Source organism: Gambusia affinis, linkage group LG18 (genome assembly GCF_019740435.1).
Source record: "Gambusia affinis linkage group LG18, SWU_Gaff_1.0, whole genome shotgun sequence".
In the NCBI taxonomy this organism is placed as follows: domain Eukaryota; kingdom Metazoa; phylum Chordata; class Actinopteri; order Cyprinodontiformes; family Poeciliidae; genus Gambusia; species Gambusia affinis.
The window spans coordinates 6,092,588-6,108,988 of NC_057885.1; the positions used below are offsets into that span (position 1 = coordinate 6,092,588).

General features: G+C 40.7%; 2 protein-coding genes across 2 annotated transcripts; both read left to right on the top strand.

The window, feature by feature from the left end:
* Positions 1-7,026: 7,026 nt before the first annotated feature.
* Positions 7,027-8,002, top strand: LOC122820765 (complement C1q-like protein 3). The gene is made up of 3 exons (XM_044098350.1): positions 7,027-7,209; positions 7,299-7,427; positions 7,535-8,002. Exons 1-3 carry the CDS (start codon positions 7,071-7,073, stop codon positions 7,816-7,818), a joined length of 552 nt encoding a protein of 183 aa, XP_043954285.1. The 5' UTR covers positions 7,027-7,070; the 3' UTR covers positions 7,819-8,002.
* Positions 8,003-12,340: 4,338 nt separating this feature from the next.
* LOC122820767 (complement C1q-like protein 2) lies at positions 12,341-14,380 on the top strand. The gene is made up of 3 exons (XM_044098352.1): positions 12,341-12,998; positions 13,092-13,220; positions 13,494-14,380. The coding sequence occupies exons 1-3, from the start codon at positions 12,659-12,661 to the stop codon at positions 13,772-13,774; spliced, it is 750 nt and encodes a 249-aa protein (XP_043954287.1). The 5' UTR covers positions 12,341-12,658; the 3' UTR covers positions 13,775-14,380.
* The last annotated feature ends 2,021 nt before the right edge of the window (positions 14,381-16,401 follow it).

Sequence of the window (16,401 nt, forward strand, 5' to 3'; positions counted from 1 at the left end):
ATAGACTGTAAATACAACTCTTAGGCATTTAAAAAAAAACAAAGGTCAAACATTGACAGTATTAGCTGCTCACTTCCAATCAGAGGCGCAACTACATATTTTTGAGGTGGATGTGAACATCTCAGCCCGCTCCACCAGGACATAAACTTGTACAAGTGAGCCAAAAAGCCGCTTCTGTTAGCTTCTGTCTAGAACCTCCTATAAGCTGCAGGTCTGAGGCTTTTTGTTAGCATGTTTTCTATCATTCTCATAGCTTGATAGGAAGTCTTATCCAAACTGGCAACCCACATTAATAAAATGGTGAAATAATATTGACTACAAAACACTATTTATAAAATAAAAGATATCAACATTTTTCCTACACAATCCTAACAAACGTTTTTAATGTTCTCTTCACAATATTTCTTTATTTACTATTATTTCTACCTATTTGTATAATTTGTTCCTTAAATTGTCATCTATATTATTTTTTGGTCTCATGAAATGAATGAGGGATGAAGAGACTGATGTCTGGTACTTTAGGTTCTGACGGGTCTGCGGTTCCTCTCCTGATCCATTCTGTCTGATATCAAACCCACTGCGTGCCACTGAATGTCACCGACACATTTATTTTAATGCCCCTATTAAACTTCACTGTGATTGTTTAGACCGTGTCTTCCCACTACCGTCTGTATTTTTGCCAGAGGTTTTACTTTAAGGACGGTGTAGTGTCGGGTGGACATTTTAAAGACACTGGTTGATAGCAGCTCACTGCGGCTGTTTCTAGGTAACCATGACAACAGCGTCAGTTCGTGGAGTCCTATTTAGGTCCCGCAACAACAATTTAGCTGACCCTAATATTTCCCGTGTTTTGTTTTAGTCATTATTATTACACTTATTGTTGAGATGTGTGTGATCGGTGTTTCTATCAGACATTTACAGCAATACGGAATAAATCGCGTCCCGTATTGGACAACAACCACCTGTCATTTTAGCCTAGCTTAAGCTAACCTGAATATTTACGACTCTCTTGTTGATACTCTGACATTACTTACCTACTGTCTTTCAACCACTTTGAAAAGCTTTTCTTCGTCTCTCCAACGTCTATATCATTCCCCTTCTTCCATTTTCTGTTTTGTGCCCCGTAATTTTTTCTGCCTGTCTTTAGCCTGTTGTGCCTGTTGTCGAGGCATTACGACAAATTTAAAAGAAAAAAAAACGCGCCTCAGCGTGCTCTCGAAGGGTCGCTGCCCAAGCTACCTGTATGAGAGGGGAAAGCGGCTGCCAGGAGGGGAGGGGCACCTCGGTGCTGTTCCTCTGTTATTAATCATTTCATGCACAAATAACTGTTAAGTACATAAAATGCTGACTAGAAAAAAATTCCCCACATCGCTTTTGCGCCCCTATGCCTTGTTTAGCTGTGACACAGTAACGGATGCGACTGATGATAAACACGTGGATGAGTTTCTTTAGATCTTTCCTCTAATGCTGGATACGTTCTTCGGATGATAGAAGGCCGATTTTGTCACTGTCTTTATGTGGCTCTGAAAGCTAAGGCCATAGTCCATCACTACAACCCAATTTTGACCCTCATCTCTAGTTTCTATCTGGAATAACTGAAGCTGTATCCTGACTCTAGATCTTTCCTCTTAAGGACCTAAGCTGATAACTTCAGTTAAATTTTTTTCCCCTTGCTTAGAAAACATTTCCATTGGTAATAAAACTTTAAACACTTTCTACATATCAACTTTCTCCTTAAGCTCTAACCTCTTTCATATTGTAACAGCTTGAATTTATTTCCTAGTTTAGTGAGAACAATGTTCTTGGGGTCTTCCAAAACCACAATATTGTTTCATTAATAATAACACATGGAATAATAATAATAAATAATAATCAAAACACGGTTTTGATAATTATCTCATCACACTGGAGCACCATTGAACCAGAGATAAATGGGTCTGGAGAAAGTGACAAGCAGCGTTTCTTCTCCCTCTTGTGTTGACAAGTTGCAACTGCAACAAAAACACAAAATAGTTCTGACAGTGTGTGTAGGAGCCATATATACATTTTTGGAATTTAATATAAAATGTTATTTTGTGTTTATCCATCCATCCATCCATTTTCTTTACACCCTTCTTCCCTAATGGGGTCAGGAGGGTTGCTGGTGCCAATCTCCAGCTGCGTCCCAGGCGAGAGGCGGGGTTCACCCTGGACAGGTTGCCAGTCTGTCGCAGGGCAACACAAAGACATACAAGACAAACAACCATGCACACACACACTCACACATAGGGAGAATTTAGAGAAACCAATTAACCTGACAGTCATGTTTTTGGACTGTGGGAGGAAGCCGGAGAACCCGGAGAGAACCCATCATGCACAGGGAGAACATACAAACTCCATGCAGAAAGATCCCCGGCCGGGAATCGAACCCAGGACCTTCTTGCTGCAAGGCAACAGCTCTACCAACTGCGCCACTATGCAGCCCTATTTTGTGTTTATGTGATTTTTAATTTTTTACTCTTTGAAAAAGATAAGCGTCTGTAATTGAATAATTGTTAAGCTTATGACGTGGTGCCTTTTGATTGGTTATTGAATAATTGGTTAATGAAAGAAAAAAGCACTTGCTCTTGTAGAAGTCTGGCACCTTGGGAGAAACACAGTCTTTTGACCGTCACTTTCTATTTGTTTTGAATCTGTTTGTTATTTTTATTTTCTTTTAAGTTCAGTAAAGACCTAGAAATGACCATCAGATTCAAGACCTCTTTTCTTTTTAGAAGAAAGTGTCGCATTCGAAAGAGCTTTAAGGGGCTAGACTAGCGAGGCTTGCCGCACTTACAGTGTGAATGAGGAAATTTACTGCTGTCTATCATCACATTACCCAAGCATTAATTAAAAAAATATTCACCTGCATATTTTCACCTTTCACAAAAGAAAGCAGATTCACTGTTGCCTTTTCCTCAACATTGTGAAGCAAATTGTCAGTCTTTTACCTGACTGTGAGTGAAATTAGCCTGTCAGGTTTTCTCTTTGTTAGCATTCTGGACATTCTGGACATGGTGGTTCTGACTGACTGCTGTGTGAGGACTGGGGACTGTGAGTTTTGGGATGTGTGTGGGGCAAGCACTAAACCACAAGCTGTTTGTTTAGAAAATGATGAATTTGAGTTTCTTCTTCTTTCCTAAATTCTACCATTTTCTTTAGAAGTGTCCGCCACTTATGTGTGTGAAGTAAAGGCACATGACTCTCGTTATTCTTTGTTCACAAATATACGTGCACTCCTATCAGTCTCACTGATTATATTTGTGCCAACATGTTATATTTGTTGGTATAACGTTATGCCTAGTGGGTTGCTCTTACAACATGTTAACATCCATGCTAGATAGCACCCTGCCACACTTAGCAGCGGCTCGGCTAATGTAAACAGGTGAACAAGCAGGCTTGTTGTCTTATCCTCACATTTCAGAAAAATCCGTAGATACTGTGTGATCAGATAAAATGATCAATACAGGTTGTTAAAAATTAACAGCCGATTGATAAATACATGGAATGTGACAAAGACCAAGTTTCTGTTTACTGTTCTGTTTCCTCGACCTTGGCTCTACCAGAGGGCTTACGGGAATACAGCAACTATTGATACAATGTGACCTTTCCAAAATACTCTTGAGATATCTTATAGCAGCTAGCCTGTTGTAAACTTAACTTTTTTTTCCCTCCAGGGGGTCTTTTTGTGGGCTCTACTGTTCCTTATATCAGTGGTCCCCAACCACCGGGCCGCGGACCAATTGGTACCGGGCGCGCCAGAAATAATTAAATATGTCCGTTCTCTGTATTGAGTCTGGAGGAGCTTTTATTTTGAAACCGGATGCTGTCGGTTACGTCTTGCACGCCAACATGCAGCAGAATGAGTAAGAAACAACAGCATCGGTCTCGGTCCTCACAATCGGTCCGCTGTACTAAAAAGGTTGGGGACCACTGCCTTATATGACAGTAGGTTGACAGGAAAGGCATGTGGCAAATGTCGTCGTGTCCGGGTGTCGTCGTAGCCCCCTACGCCTCCACAGTACGCCCAATAAACGTAACGTTTAATCAAATATATACCTGCTATTCCTTGTGAATGCACGATACAGTTTTATATACATCATCTATGTGGTAGCTTGAAAAGGCATTCACAGACTTGAGCTGTTTCACATTTTGTGACATTACAGAGACGAACTTCAATGTAGTTTTTAGCTGATGTACCAAATGAAAGCTGAAGATGCATTTGACGTAGAAGGAAAAGGAAGTGTTGGTTTCCTAAATGTTCCTAAAATAAAAATCTAATAAAATGCTGGTACCCGAAAACACCCTGTAGTAAATACTTTGTAGAACCTTTTTTTTCCCTACAACAGCATCTCCATTTCACCGGAGTTGAAGCCTTGAAAGGCAAATTACCTCGAAGCTTTACTGATTTAAGTCGACATCATTTTTCAAGGATGATCACAGACTCTTGACCTGAGAATTCTCATCCGTACATATTGGATTTAAATTCTTCCATTGTAGCTGTGCTCTTTCAGTGAGATCCTCCTTCTTCAAACATGAAAAAAGAAAAAAAAGTCAGTTAATGTTTGCTCTCAACTTCTCTTTTTTCATTGACTCTCAACAACAAGTGCGGGAAAGGGTGGAGAGGAAGGTGGGTTGGTCAGTGACCTGTTCAAACTATCCAGATGAAAAAAAAAGATCAAACGTGTTTGTTTGTGGTTGCAGCTGAGGTTTCAGCCCCCTGCAGCCTTCACTCCTCTCACACTAACAGAGTTTTATGCCGTTGGCTGAACGCGCCTACTGCAGAGCAGCGCAGAAAAATCAGGCAAAACATTTGTGTAGCTTTAAATGAGACTGCAAAAAATACACTGTAAAATAAAAATAAAAAAAAGTCTGCTTTTGTGTATTTGTGCACCTGGACTGTCAATACTGTGGCGTTCAGGAAGCCCAGAGCCTCTGCTCAACTGCAGGATTGCAGAGTTCAAGATAATAAGCAACAGCTGGTGCTGGTGATGCTGCAGCGTCGAGCAGAAACGCAAACTGGAGAACTCTGTGTTGACATGACATTAACCCCGCTGGTAACACAATGACATTGTGAAAAACCGTCTCGCTGTCAGAAGCCTGCTACGTCTTTGGCTGCTACAATACATGTCAAACAGCGGGGCAGCTATGATAATTGTATGGTTAGAATAAAATTACATTAAAAAAAAACAAAAAACAAATGCGTCATTTAATAAAATCCTCTCAAAATGACGACGGTGTCGGCTGCAGGCGTTCGCCCTGCAGTCGGTGGATCATCAGTTCGATTCCCGTCTTTCATTTGAGATTTCAATTTGACATACATATAAATCAAATTGATTATTAAGAAACCAAAGCATCACAGCAGCATCCTGTTCTTTGTAAAAACTGCTTTTTCAGCCTGGTTTACGGTTTTACATCATATCAGCAAAATGTGTAACTTTGGTCAGTTGTTACCATTAATGTGAGGCTAATTATCTGCCGGTGCTATCATTTTTTGATGAATTTTACAAGATTTTCACAATATATTTCTGTGTTTTCTACATTTCTTCTGTAAATATTACATAAAGTTTATGTTTCTTGAATCATGGTAATTCCATTTATTTTCTATGGAAATATAATGAATTGGATGCTACACTCTGTAACCATTGGTATTTAACAATTTTTCACCATAAATGTTACTGATTTTTTTTACAGTGTAGTTCCTCATATACATTAATACCAGCACAATAGTTGTGTGTGCATACATAGTGTCCAAGGCAAGGCAAGTTTATTTATGTAGCACAGTTGAGCAACAAAACAATTTGAACTTCTATAAATGATAAAAAAAACAAAGAGGTGACAAATATTATATTTTCTCACATCATCATCAAAATTCCCCAAAAAATTACCATCACAGCAAGCTGCAAAAGAAAAAAGACTAAAATGAATCCATGTTCCATTTATTATTAATCAAATAGTTTTTAGCTGCAGTTTGCAACTTTAAAAAAAATAATAATTTGATAACTTTAAGAGAGATAATCTGTGAAAAAAGTCGAGCTCCTCTGCCTTTTTTCAGTGCTAACTAGAAATAACCAATCAAAATCTGGAGGCGGGTCTTAAGGCTGTCAATCACTCTTTCACCTTCCCCCTTGGTCACTGCTATGCTGCAGCTAGCATCAGCATTGTGAATGCTGAAACTAGCTCGCATGGCCAACGATGATGGCAGATAAACGTTTTTCCTGTAACGGTAAGTTGTTTCTCCACCATTAGCACACTGAGCAACAAGTACATGAGGTTGATTAACAGCGAAAAGACCCGCCTCCTTGTTGTGATTGGGTGTTTTTTGTGGGGACAAATGGGCAGTGCTGCATTCCTGCAGATGGTCATAACAGCTCAGGGAGAAGCTCCATTTTTTTCTGTCTCTGATAGTTTCGATTAATATGTAAAAAAAAACACAAAAACATATTCTTTATTAAAATCACATCACACAGCTTTAAAGGAGCTCTCCAGTTTTCTGGAAGCTTGTTCCAGATTTGCGGTGCATAGAAGCTGAATGCTGTTTCTCCACGTTTCCAGCTCTGGTTCTGCTCTGCATCCCCAGAACCAGAACAACAGCAACAACAGCAGCAGATCTTTAATGTGTTGTGGTGTTAAACCGTTCAACGATTTATAAACTAACAGAAGTATCTTAAAGTCTATTCTCCGAGGGAGCCAGTGAATTAGAGCATTTAGACCAGGTTGTCTGGTTTATATGCAAAGTTTGCCGCTTTGATAAATGGAGCGTCTGATGTGCATACAGCAGTTCAGCTATGCCGTTCTACATACAGTTTATGATTATGAAATAACCCTGAGTGACATTTTAGCTGGTAGTAATGGCAACGTCACAACTCAGGAAATCAAGGAATATGACCTGTTTACGCAACCAGAACATTGTTTGATCCGTCCATCAGAACGGCAGACGGTAAACAGACGACTGACCTCTGTTTTATTTACTTGTTAAAAATTAACAGCTGATCTCCTGCACTGAGAGTGAGGAACATATAAGGAGCAGATTTGGAGACACACGATGCACCATGATGAAAATGAAGGTCGTCGTTTTGCTGCTGGCGGCGTTCTGCGGCCTCACTGTGGCCCAGTATGGTTCAGACCTGTCAACCATGAGAGAGAAGCTGGTGGCGCTCGAACAGCAAGTCCTCGAGCTGAGGAGGAAAGGTAATTGTTTGCTGAGGAAACTGGCAAAGTAGGTAGAGCAAATAAAGCAATGTTTTATTTTTATCTGTTTTTAATATTTATCCGCCTAGACTCGATGAAAGTGACGTTCACTAGCTCAGCTGGAGAAGAATACAGCGTTGGACCTTTTGACACCGTAACAACCTTAATCTACAAAAATGTTCTAATAAATGTGGGCAATTGCTACAACAAGCTTACGGGTGAATAGAGCCGCACTCGCATTTTTATCATCCACGCTGCCATTACAGCGTAACTCCATGGACGTGCTTATTGTCAGGGTTACTGAACGCAAGTGTTTTTTGTGCAGGGATTTTCACTGCGCCCGTTTCAGGTGTTTACTTCTTCAGCTTCTTCTATCACGACGGACAGGAACATAGAACCATGCTGAGCCTCTGCAAGAATGACGAGGTAGTCGCCATGACCCACGATTACCCAAGACCCAGTGAAGGCTTCGCTGACAACGGAGGGAACGCCGTGTTCCTGCAGCTGCAGCCGGGGGACCAGGTCCAGGTCAAACTGGGATCTAATGCAACTGCTTGGGGATCCAATTTCCACACCACGTTCAGTGGGAACCTGGTCTATCAAATGTAAGCAAAGAAACGCCAAAATATACAGAAGCATCTCAATCCTTCTTTTTTAGGGATGTAGAATTTCTCAACACTTATTTAAAAAGCAGAAATGAGATATTTTAGATCGACTGTTGCAATAAAAACATGACAAAGCAATGAGATTGACTGAGTGTCCTGCACTGGTAATAAAAGATGTGAAATAAGAATGTGTCGCTGCTTTTATTGGCTTTATTGTTGTTCTCTATGGATAATGGTGAGCTGGTATTTTGGAGGTTTAAACATGTAACCTGTCCAATTGTTAGGATTTTTGTTAAAAGCAACAATAATCTTCATGACCGGCTGACCGGCGTGAACACCTAATTGAAGTGCGTCGTTTAATGACCGGGGTCAAGTAAGAAAGTGTGAATCTTGGCAGGTGTTATAGGTATTACATTTAATTCAACATTCATTTTTTTTGGCCACACTTAGCTTTTTGTATCTTGGCCAAAACGTTCCATTTTGGTTTCATTTGACCAAAGAAACTTCTTCCACGTGTTTGCTGGTTCCTCAGCATGGCTTCTTTAAAATTCCTCATGGTTTTCTTTTAACAACGGCTTTCTTCTTGCCACTCCTCCATAAAGACCATTTGTGCAGTGCATGACTAGTAGTTGTCCTGTGGACAGATGTTTGTTTTTTTATTGGCTCTGGTCATGGGGATGCATAACCAGAGCACCAGAGTGGTTTGATGTGCATACAGAGTGTCATCTAAACAGTTCATACACTCAAGACCCAGATTACTTTCTGAGTGATGGCTAAGCTATTGCAATGGCAAAGTTACAAATCAGAAAATCAAAGAAAATGAACTGGTTATGAAACCAGAAGATTTCTTAATCTTTGCATCAGAACGGCAGATAGTAAACAGACGACTGACCTCTGTTTTATTTAGTCATTGCTAAAAATTAACAGCTGATCTCCTGCACTGAGAGTGAGGAACATATAAGGAGCAGATTTGGAGACACAAGCTGCACCACGATGAAAATGAAGGTCAGCGTTTTGCTGCTGGTGGCGTTCTGCAGCCTCCCTTTGGCCCAGGAAGGTTCAGAATCGAGCTTGTCTGTCCTGGTCAAATAGAATATTGTTTCATGGACTTTGATGGGATTAGAAAAGGTTAATGATACATTGTTTTATCTAAGAGGAAATGGCTGAGGGTTCTGCTGAGCGCACAATGTCACCAAAACTTATTAACCATAAGCTAATAAAAGAACAAAGGCTGAGAAAAAACTACAACGGTTCTGAGAAAACATGACTGACAACAGAAATACATCATGGATTTTATTAGTTCTGATTAAAAAGCTGAGGAAACAATAGTAGCACAGCTCTGAAAGTGCCTTTTGTTTTTCTTTTTTAGCATGAAACTCCTAAAAATAAACTCCATGAAGGCCAAAATGGGCACAACAGATATTGAAATATAAGAAATAATGCACTTTCTTTCACAGCTAAAAAGGCAAACCAAACCAAAGACAGCAAATGGATGAATCAAAGACTAACGTGAATCAAAGACTAAAGACCAATCAAGGACAAAGTATCGTAAGAAGATCGCATTAAGTTCTGGCGTTGCATCCAGATTTCAGCAGCTCTGACCTCGTTATGTTGGTTTGGCTGCTGACAAAGCGAACAGGAAGGCAGAAGTCGGCGACTTTGTCACAAGCGACAGTCACGTATCGACGTACGTATCTTAAACTAGTGACGGTGCAACCTTGAGGAGTCTGACGGACTCTGAGTTTGTACAGCTGAACCGAGTGGTTGCTGATGCACAGGTTGCCATTCTGACGTTTCCTGTTACGGTTGCAAATCTCCACCAAATGTTGTGGCTTTCTGTGGCTCACAAAGGACTGCTTGGGTCTGTCGCAGAGATTTAACTTTCTCAAGTACCTGAAGAGGGAAAAAAAAAACATAACAAAATGAATGTTAAACATTGAACAAAATTTACACTTTTAACGCCTCCATGTATTTAAATGGAGAGATGTTTTAATTACTCCCCTTTTTACTGCGGTTAATTAATCAAACTGTTGACTAATTCACAACTCAGAGACGTTCTGACATACTGGTAACAAGTGTGCAGCCAATACTGACAGTATGCCGATAAAAGCAGCTGTGACCGATGCAGTTTATGTTCAAAGACCTGATTTCATATTAAATGTTAAAGCTGAAAAAACACAACGGCTTACTAGGGGGGTAGAGAGAAGAAAAGGGAAGAGTAAATTTTAACTAAAACCTCAATTTTGAGATTAATATTAGACATTTTCTTTTGTAAAAGGTTTTATTGACTCTACTGGCCTTTATTTGATAGTTAGTTGACAGGAAAGTGGGTAATGAGAGAAGGGGAAGACATGCGGCAAAGGTCACCAGGCCGGGAATCGAACCTGCAACGGTCCAAGGATTAAGGGCTCCAGGCACGTGTAGAGGTGGGGGTGAAGGGGGCTTGAGCCCCTGCCCTTTTTATCCTTGATGGCCCTAGTGCCCTTTTTGAGGGTTGTTTTTTTTTCTAAATTTTTTTAATTATTTTTTATTTTTAATCTATATGTCAGAAGGCCTGTTTGTGCCCCTCAGCAATAATATTTAGCTAAATATAACACAGTCCTTCATAAATTGATTCTAAATTCATTAAAAAAATACTAAAAAAAACATCTACAAAGTATTGATGGGAATCTAAATAGCTTGGGAGACTTTTACAGTCCCTTACACCCAGTTAGTTTTTGGATGTTCTACCGGGCCCTTTGATACGGGCTGTCAGGTCCCTGTATGACCGGTGTCGGAGTCTGGTCCGCATTGCCGGCAGTAAGTCGGGCTCGTTTCCGGTGAGAATTGGACTCCGCCAGGGCTGCCCTTTGTCACCGATTCTGTTCATTACTTTCATGGACAGAATCTCTAGACCAGCCAAGGTGTTGAGGGGATCCGTTCTGGTGGCCTTAGGATTGCATCTCTGCTTTTTGCGGATGATGTGGTCCTTTTGGCTTCATCGGGACGTGATCTGCAGCTTTCGCTGGAGCGGTTCGCAGCAGAGTGTGAAGCGGCTGGGATGGTGATCAGTGCCTCCAAATCCGAGGCCATGTTCTTGAGCCGGAAAAGGGTAGAGTGCCTTCTCCGGGTCAGGGGGGGTGTCCTGCCCCAAGTGGAGGAGTTCAAGTATCTCGGGATCTTGTTCACGAATGGGGGAAGAAGGGAGCGGGAGATCGACAGGCGGATTGGTGCAGCGTCTGACGTCAACCGGGCGCTGTACCGATCCGTCGTGGTGAAGAGAGAGCTGAGCCAAAAAGCGAACCTCTCGATTTACCAGTTGATCTACGTTCCTACCCTCATCTATGGTCATGAGCTTTGGGTCATGACCGAAAGAACGAGATCGCGGATACACGCGGCCAAAATGGGCTTTCTCCGTAGGGTGGCTGGGCTCTCCCTTAGAGATAAGGTGAGAAGCTCAGTCATCTGGGAGGGACTCAAGAGTAGAGCCGCTGCTCCTTCAAGTCGAGAGGGGCCAGTTGAGGTGGCTCGGGCATCTGGTCACGATGCCTCCTGGACGCCTCCCTGGTAAGGTGTTCCGGGCACGTCCCACCGGGAGGAGGCCCTGGGGAAGACCCAGGACACGCTGGAGGGACTATGTTTCTCGGCTGGCCTGGGAATGCCTTGGGATTCCCCCGGAAGATCTGGAAGAAGTGGCTGAGGAGAGGGAAGTCTGGGCCTCCCTTCTGAAGCTGCTACCCCCGCGACCGTATAAGCGGAAGAAGATGGATGGATGAATAGATGGATGGATAATGATAAACTCATGGATGAGTTTCTCTAGATCTTGCTGGGACATTAGTCCTTTAATCCTGGAAATGTTCTTCAGGTGATAGAAGGCCGACTTTGTGACTGTCTTCATGTGACTCTGAATGTTCAGAGTCCATCACTAGTTTCTAGATGTAATAGCTGAAGCTGGGTGCTGACTCTAGATCGTTCCTGTTTAGGTCCAAAGATGATAACTTCAGATCAACCTCTTTCATTGCCTAGCAAACCTTTCCACTGGTATGAGGGAGTTTTACTACCATAGGTCAAGAGGACACATTTTCAGTTTGCAAGCAGGATTTAATCTCTTTGTTCTCATAACTTTTAATACTTGTGTTTTCATTTTCGGTTTGAAATCAGGACTTAAAAAAAAAACTTGTAATGCTTGCACTCAAAACTTCTGCTCTCTTCCAGATATTCTCAGGGCTCTCTTAAATCTTTACGTTCACACTCAGACACTGAATTTTCCTTACTCTCAAAACTTCTCTCTGCACGGATTAACTCTCTGCTTGCTTGTGAATTTCTTTTCTGCTCTCTTGCAAAACAAAAATGTCTAGCAACCATCCCAGCCAATAGAATGAGGGTGTTATGCTGGGGACTGGAAGCCTCCTCTAGTTTGTTTCCTTCCAGTCTTAATGCTGATGTGGATACTATTGATCCACCTGCTCTTTTTGCGGCGCTCACTAGAAAAAAATCTTTTAAACACTTTCTACATATCAACCTCCTACTCAAGCTCTACTCTTTTTCATGCTACCACAGCTCCAAAACCACTATATAGTTTCATTAATAAAAATCCTAAACTGTTTAAATATGGATATCAATTCTCAGGTGTTGGAGGTCAAGTCCAGCAATTGAAAACATGACACAAACCCCAGTACACTGGCAAAGTCCATCTTCTGATAAAAGCTTTATCTAAGCAGGATATAATGCTTGGTGGTCATGAATAGGCCCTACAGTCATTCTGTCAACAATTATTGTTAAACATTAAACAGGTAACCATAAAGCAACCATATAAAAGAACCAGAAATCATCTCATGTAGTCTGAGTTTGGGGACAGTATCAACATGAATTTCTCTACTTGGATGTTGGTGTTGTTCTGTGGTCTAACTTTGGCCCAGAAACATGTCAATGAAACAGAAATCTCTGGTGAAACATTGTTAAGTTTTCCTGAAATATCAGACTTGCTCCAAGAGCTCGGTGCTGTGAAAGCAAAACTAGAAGCTGTGGAAACAAACCTGAAAGAGACCGAAAACCAGGTTTTGATTCTGAATGAGAAAGGTAAATCCTTGGAAACAAAGCTGAAAGAGACCGAAAACCAGGTTCTGGTTCTCAATGAGAAAGGTAAATCCTTGGAAACAAAGCTGAAAGAGACCGAAAACCAGGTTTTGGTGCTTCAGGAGAAAGGTAAAGTCAGTTTGTTTTTTTTACTGGTTTAGCAGTTTCACTGAGGCTTTTGAAACAACTACAACTATTCTACATTTATATGTCTTTATCTAGAAGCTTTCAAGGTAGTTTTCAGTGCTGGAATAAGCAACAGTGGAGCCATTGGACCCTACAGCACATCAAAGACCTTGATCTACACAAGAATCATGACAAATTTGGGCAACGCCTACAACCAGCACACAGGTAAGTTGAGATGTTTTGATTTGCCATTCTAGATATTCTGGAAAGACTAAATTATTAGTCCAAAATGTTCACTTTCCAATTTAAACCTAAAATATTATATAAGCAAATGAAAGTCATTATGTGATATAAAAAAGCTAAACATGCATTAAAAGCCCCTTAACTGTCACCTCCAAAACACCTACATGTAAATCAAAGGGATCAGTTAAGGGGATAAACATTAATTCAGAGTTTTTGATAAGGCAACAAAATTTATTTAACTCTACGTTTCCACAGGGATCTTTGTTGCACCTGTTAGAGGCATGTACTACTTCTCCTTCTTCTATCATGCTGGTGGAAAACATCCAGTGGCTCTGCGCCTCTTGAAGAACAATCAGATTGTTGTGGAGAGCACTGATCAGGCGACATCTTCTGATGGAGCTGACAATGGAGGCAATGCTGCCTTCATGGAGCTGCGGCAGGGAGACCAGGTTTACGTCCAGCTGGTTGCAAACTGTCATGTTTGGGGAGACACTGACAGAACTACATTTAGTGGCTTTCTTCTGCATCAAGTCTGACAAAAGATTGAACATTGATGTGATCATTTAAACAGCCTAAACCTTCTGGTCAGACAGTGTGTCAATGTCATGGTTAGTGGGTTTTTTTTGTTTCATAAGCAAATCACAAAAATCACTCTGAGAGCGCAGTAAAGGCCTTATTTTACAGAAAAGAGTATTTCTAACAAGAACATGAAAGATATGAATGGAAAAAGAAAATATGCAGACATCTATATTCTGGAGGCATTTTTTTTCCAGAATTTTTAAAATTTAAATATAAATCTGGTGAAGAACATGGACATTATGGTTTTATGGTGTTTCAATCTGTGTAGAAATGAATTTAAGTCTGTCAATAAAGCTTGAATTGATCTGAACAGAATTTACAGTCAGAGTCAATAAATGAAAATATGCATTTCAATGAGGCTCATTGTCAGATTAATTTAAAACTTTTAAGGACGTAATAAACATACTTTAAGATTACATTTCTGCATAGATTTCTGTGGTTGTTGGTCTGATGTAATATTCCACTTTTAAATGTTATATTTTCATTAATTGTAAGAAGAAAATCACAACAAAAATAAAGGCTTTCAAACCATCTGTCTGTAACTAGTCTATATCATGTATTTCATTAAGTGTTTAAGTTCTGAAATAAACAGACATGTCAATAAAATTCTAATTTATTGAATAAGTCTTTAAATGAAAGACTGCTAAAGTAAATAATAATTTACTTTTCAGGTGAGTTTTACTCAGGGAACCAAACCAACCTGGACCTACTAGAGACTAAGTGAACCTTAGACCCAGACCAGCTTTTACCCACCTTGGCAGCAACAGTTGCCAACAAATGCTGCCTTTAACTGACAATGACATTTATGTAACCCGGATAGTAAAAACATAAGAGATGTATAAGATAATAAATAACAAGGATAAGTTCATTTATTATATCCTTTTATTTCAATTAACCTTTCAAAGTTCATATAAAGTTATTAAAAATATGTTTGCATTGTTTAAAATAAGTTATCTTTACTTTGTGGGGAATTGCCAGCAAAAAATTTCATTTTCCTACGGGAGTACGGTCTGTGAAGGTAGCACAGGTGTGAAGAAGAGAAAAAAAGAGGAGAGTTGAGTTGAGCGGGAGAAGTGATAGCAGAGAAGGAGCAGTTAGCTGGTTTCAAAGTGAGTAAGCTCCGACTTGTCGCAAGGAGAAGTTATAATATACCGTATGCAGGTTAGCAGGACACAGTAGAGTTTCAACGAGAAGCTGTATGGACTGTGTGTTTGTTTTCTTTGACGCTGTATTACTCGAGAGTTAGAGCGAAGCTAACCTAGCTGTTCGCTAACATGGACTACTGTAGGCTGCTGTTTCTCTGGTAGAGTGGAACTTAAAGGGCTACGGAAGATCGTTATGGGACTGGATAACGAGAGACGGACTCCAGATAGAGACGACGGACTCCAGATAGAGACGACGGACTCCAGATAGAGACGGACTCCAGATAGAGACGACGGACTCCAGATAGAGACGACGGACTCCAGATAGAGACGACGGACTCCAGATAGAGACGACGGACTCCAGATAGAGACGGACTCTGAGTGCCCGTGTCGCTCAGAGTACCTCTGGCAACGTGGGAACTGAGGACCAGTAGATGTTGGAGAGCACATGGAAACCACAGAACTGCATCAATCCTGAACTGCTGTTTCTTCAGATCGCTTTTCCTGGATTCATCTGTGGAAAACACGATTATACAAGGTACTCAGTTGTACTTTAATCGTTTGCTCTTTGAGTGAAGAGGCTCTAGACAGTTGAGTCGGTGGGACTCCTACATCCATGAGCATCTGAACAGGCCTGCAACATAGGGTATATTTTCTGCCGGCATTAGGTTTAGTTTTTACAATAGTTGGTTGTAAAACTGTTGTTTTACACTGTATATGCAGATTCATTGTACAGTTGGAACAATGCCCTGTCTTTTCTGTTTTACCTGAAACCCAAGAACCTGTCATTTTTGCCTAATTAAAGAAGGGTTACTATGGTTTACTTTACACGGTGTGTAGTGTAACTTACTGTAGTTGTGTTCAATGCTGATTGGTCCAAAAGCATTAGAAAGAGATTCAAATTAAAAAGTAGAGAATTTGGGAGCTTGGGAGAGTTTAACAGTCCCTTACACTCAGTTAGTTTTTGGTGTACATTGTGAAACTTTATTTTATGTTACTAAAAATTCAATAAACTATGTTACAAGTTTGCTGACCCTCTAAAATAAGAGGGTCAGCAAGTTAACTGAGTTAAAACACACCTTCTACTTGGTGTTAAAACTCTTAACATTTGTTCGGTGTGACCAGGTGTTGCTCACCTTCTCTGTGAATGAATCTGTGTCGTCTGAAAGTGGAGTCGTCTACAAGAAACATGGAAACATTGCTGCTCCTTTATACTTCAGCTTGGGCGGAACCAACGGCCAGTTGAATAATTCATGCATCCCCTCTTTCCTCTTTCCTGTGTGTGTGAGTGCATTTGTTTCTAATACCTTGTGGCGACAATTTTCCTGACATATGTTGAGGGGACCAACTGCTCCTTGTGGGGACCGAAGCCTGGTTCATACAAGGGGAAACACTGTTTTGGGTTCAGGGGTCAGATTTAGGACTAAGGTGTGAATTGAGTT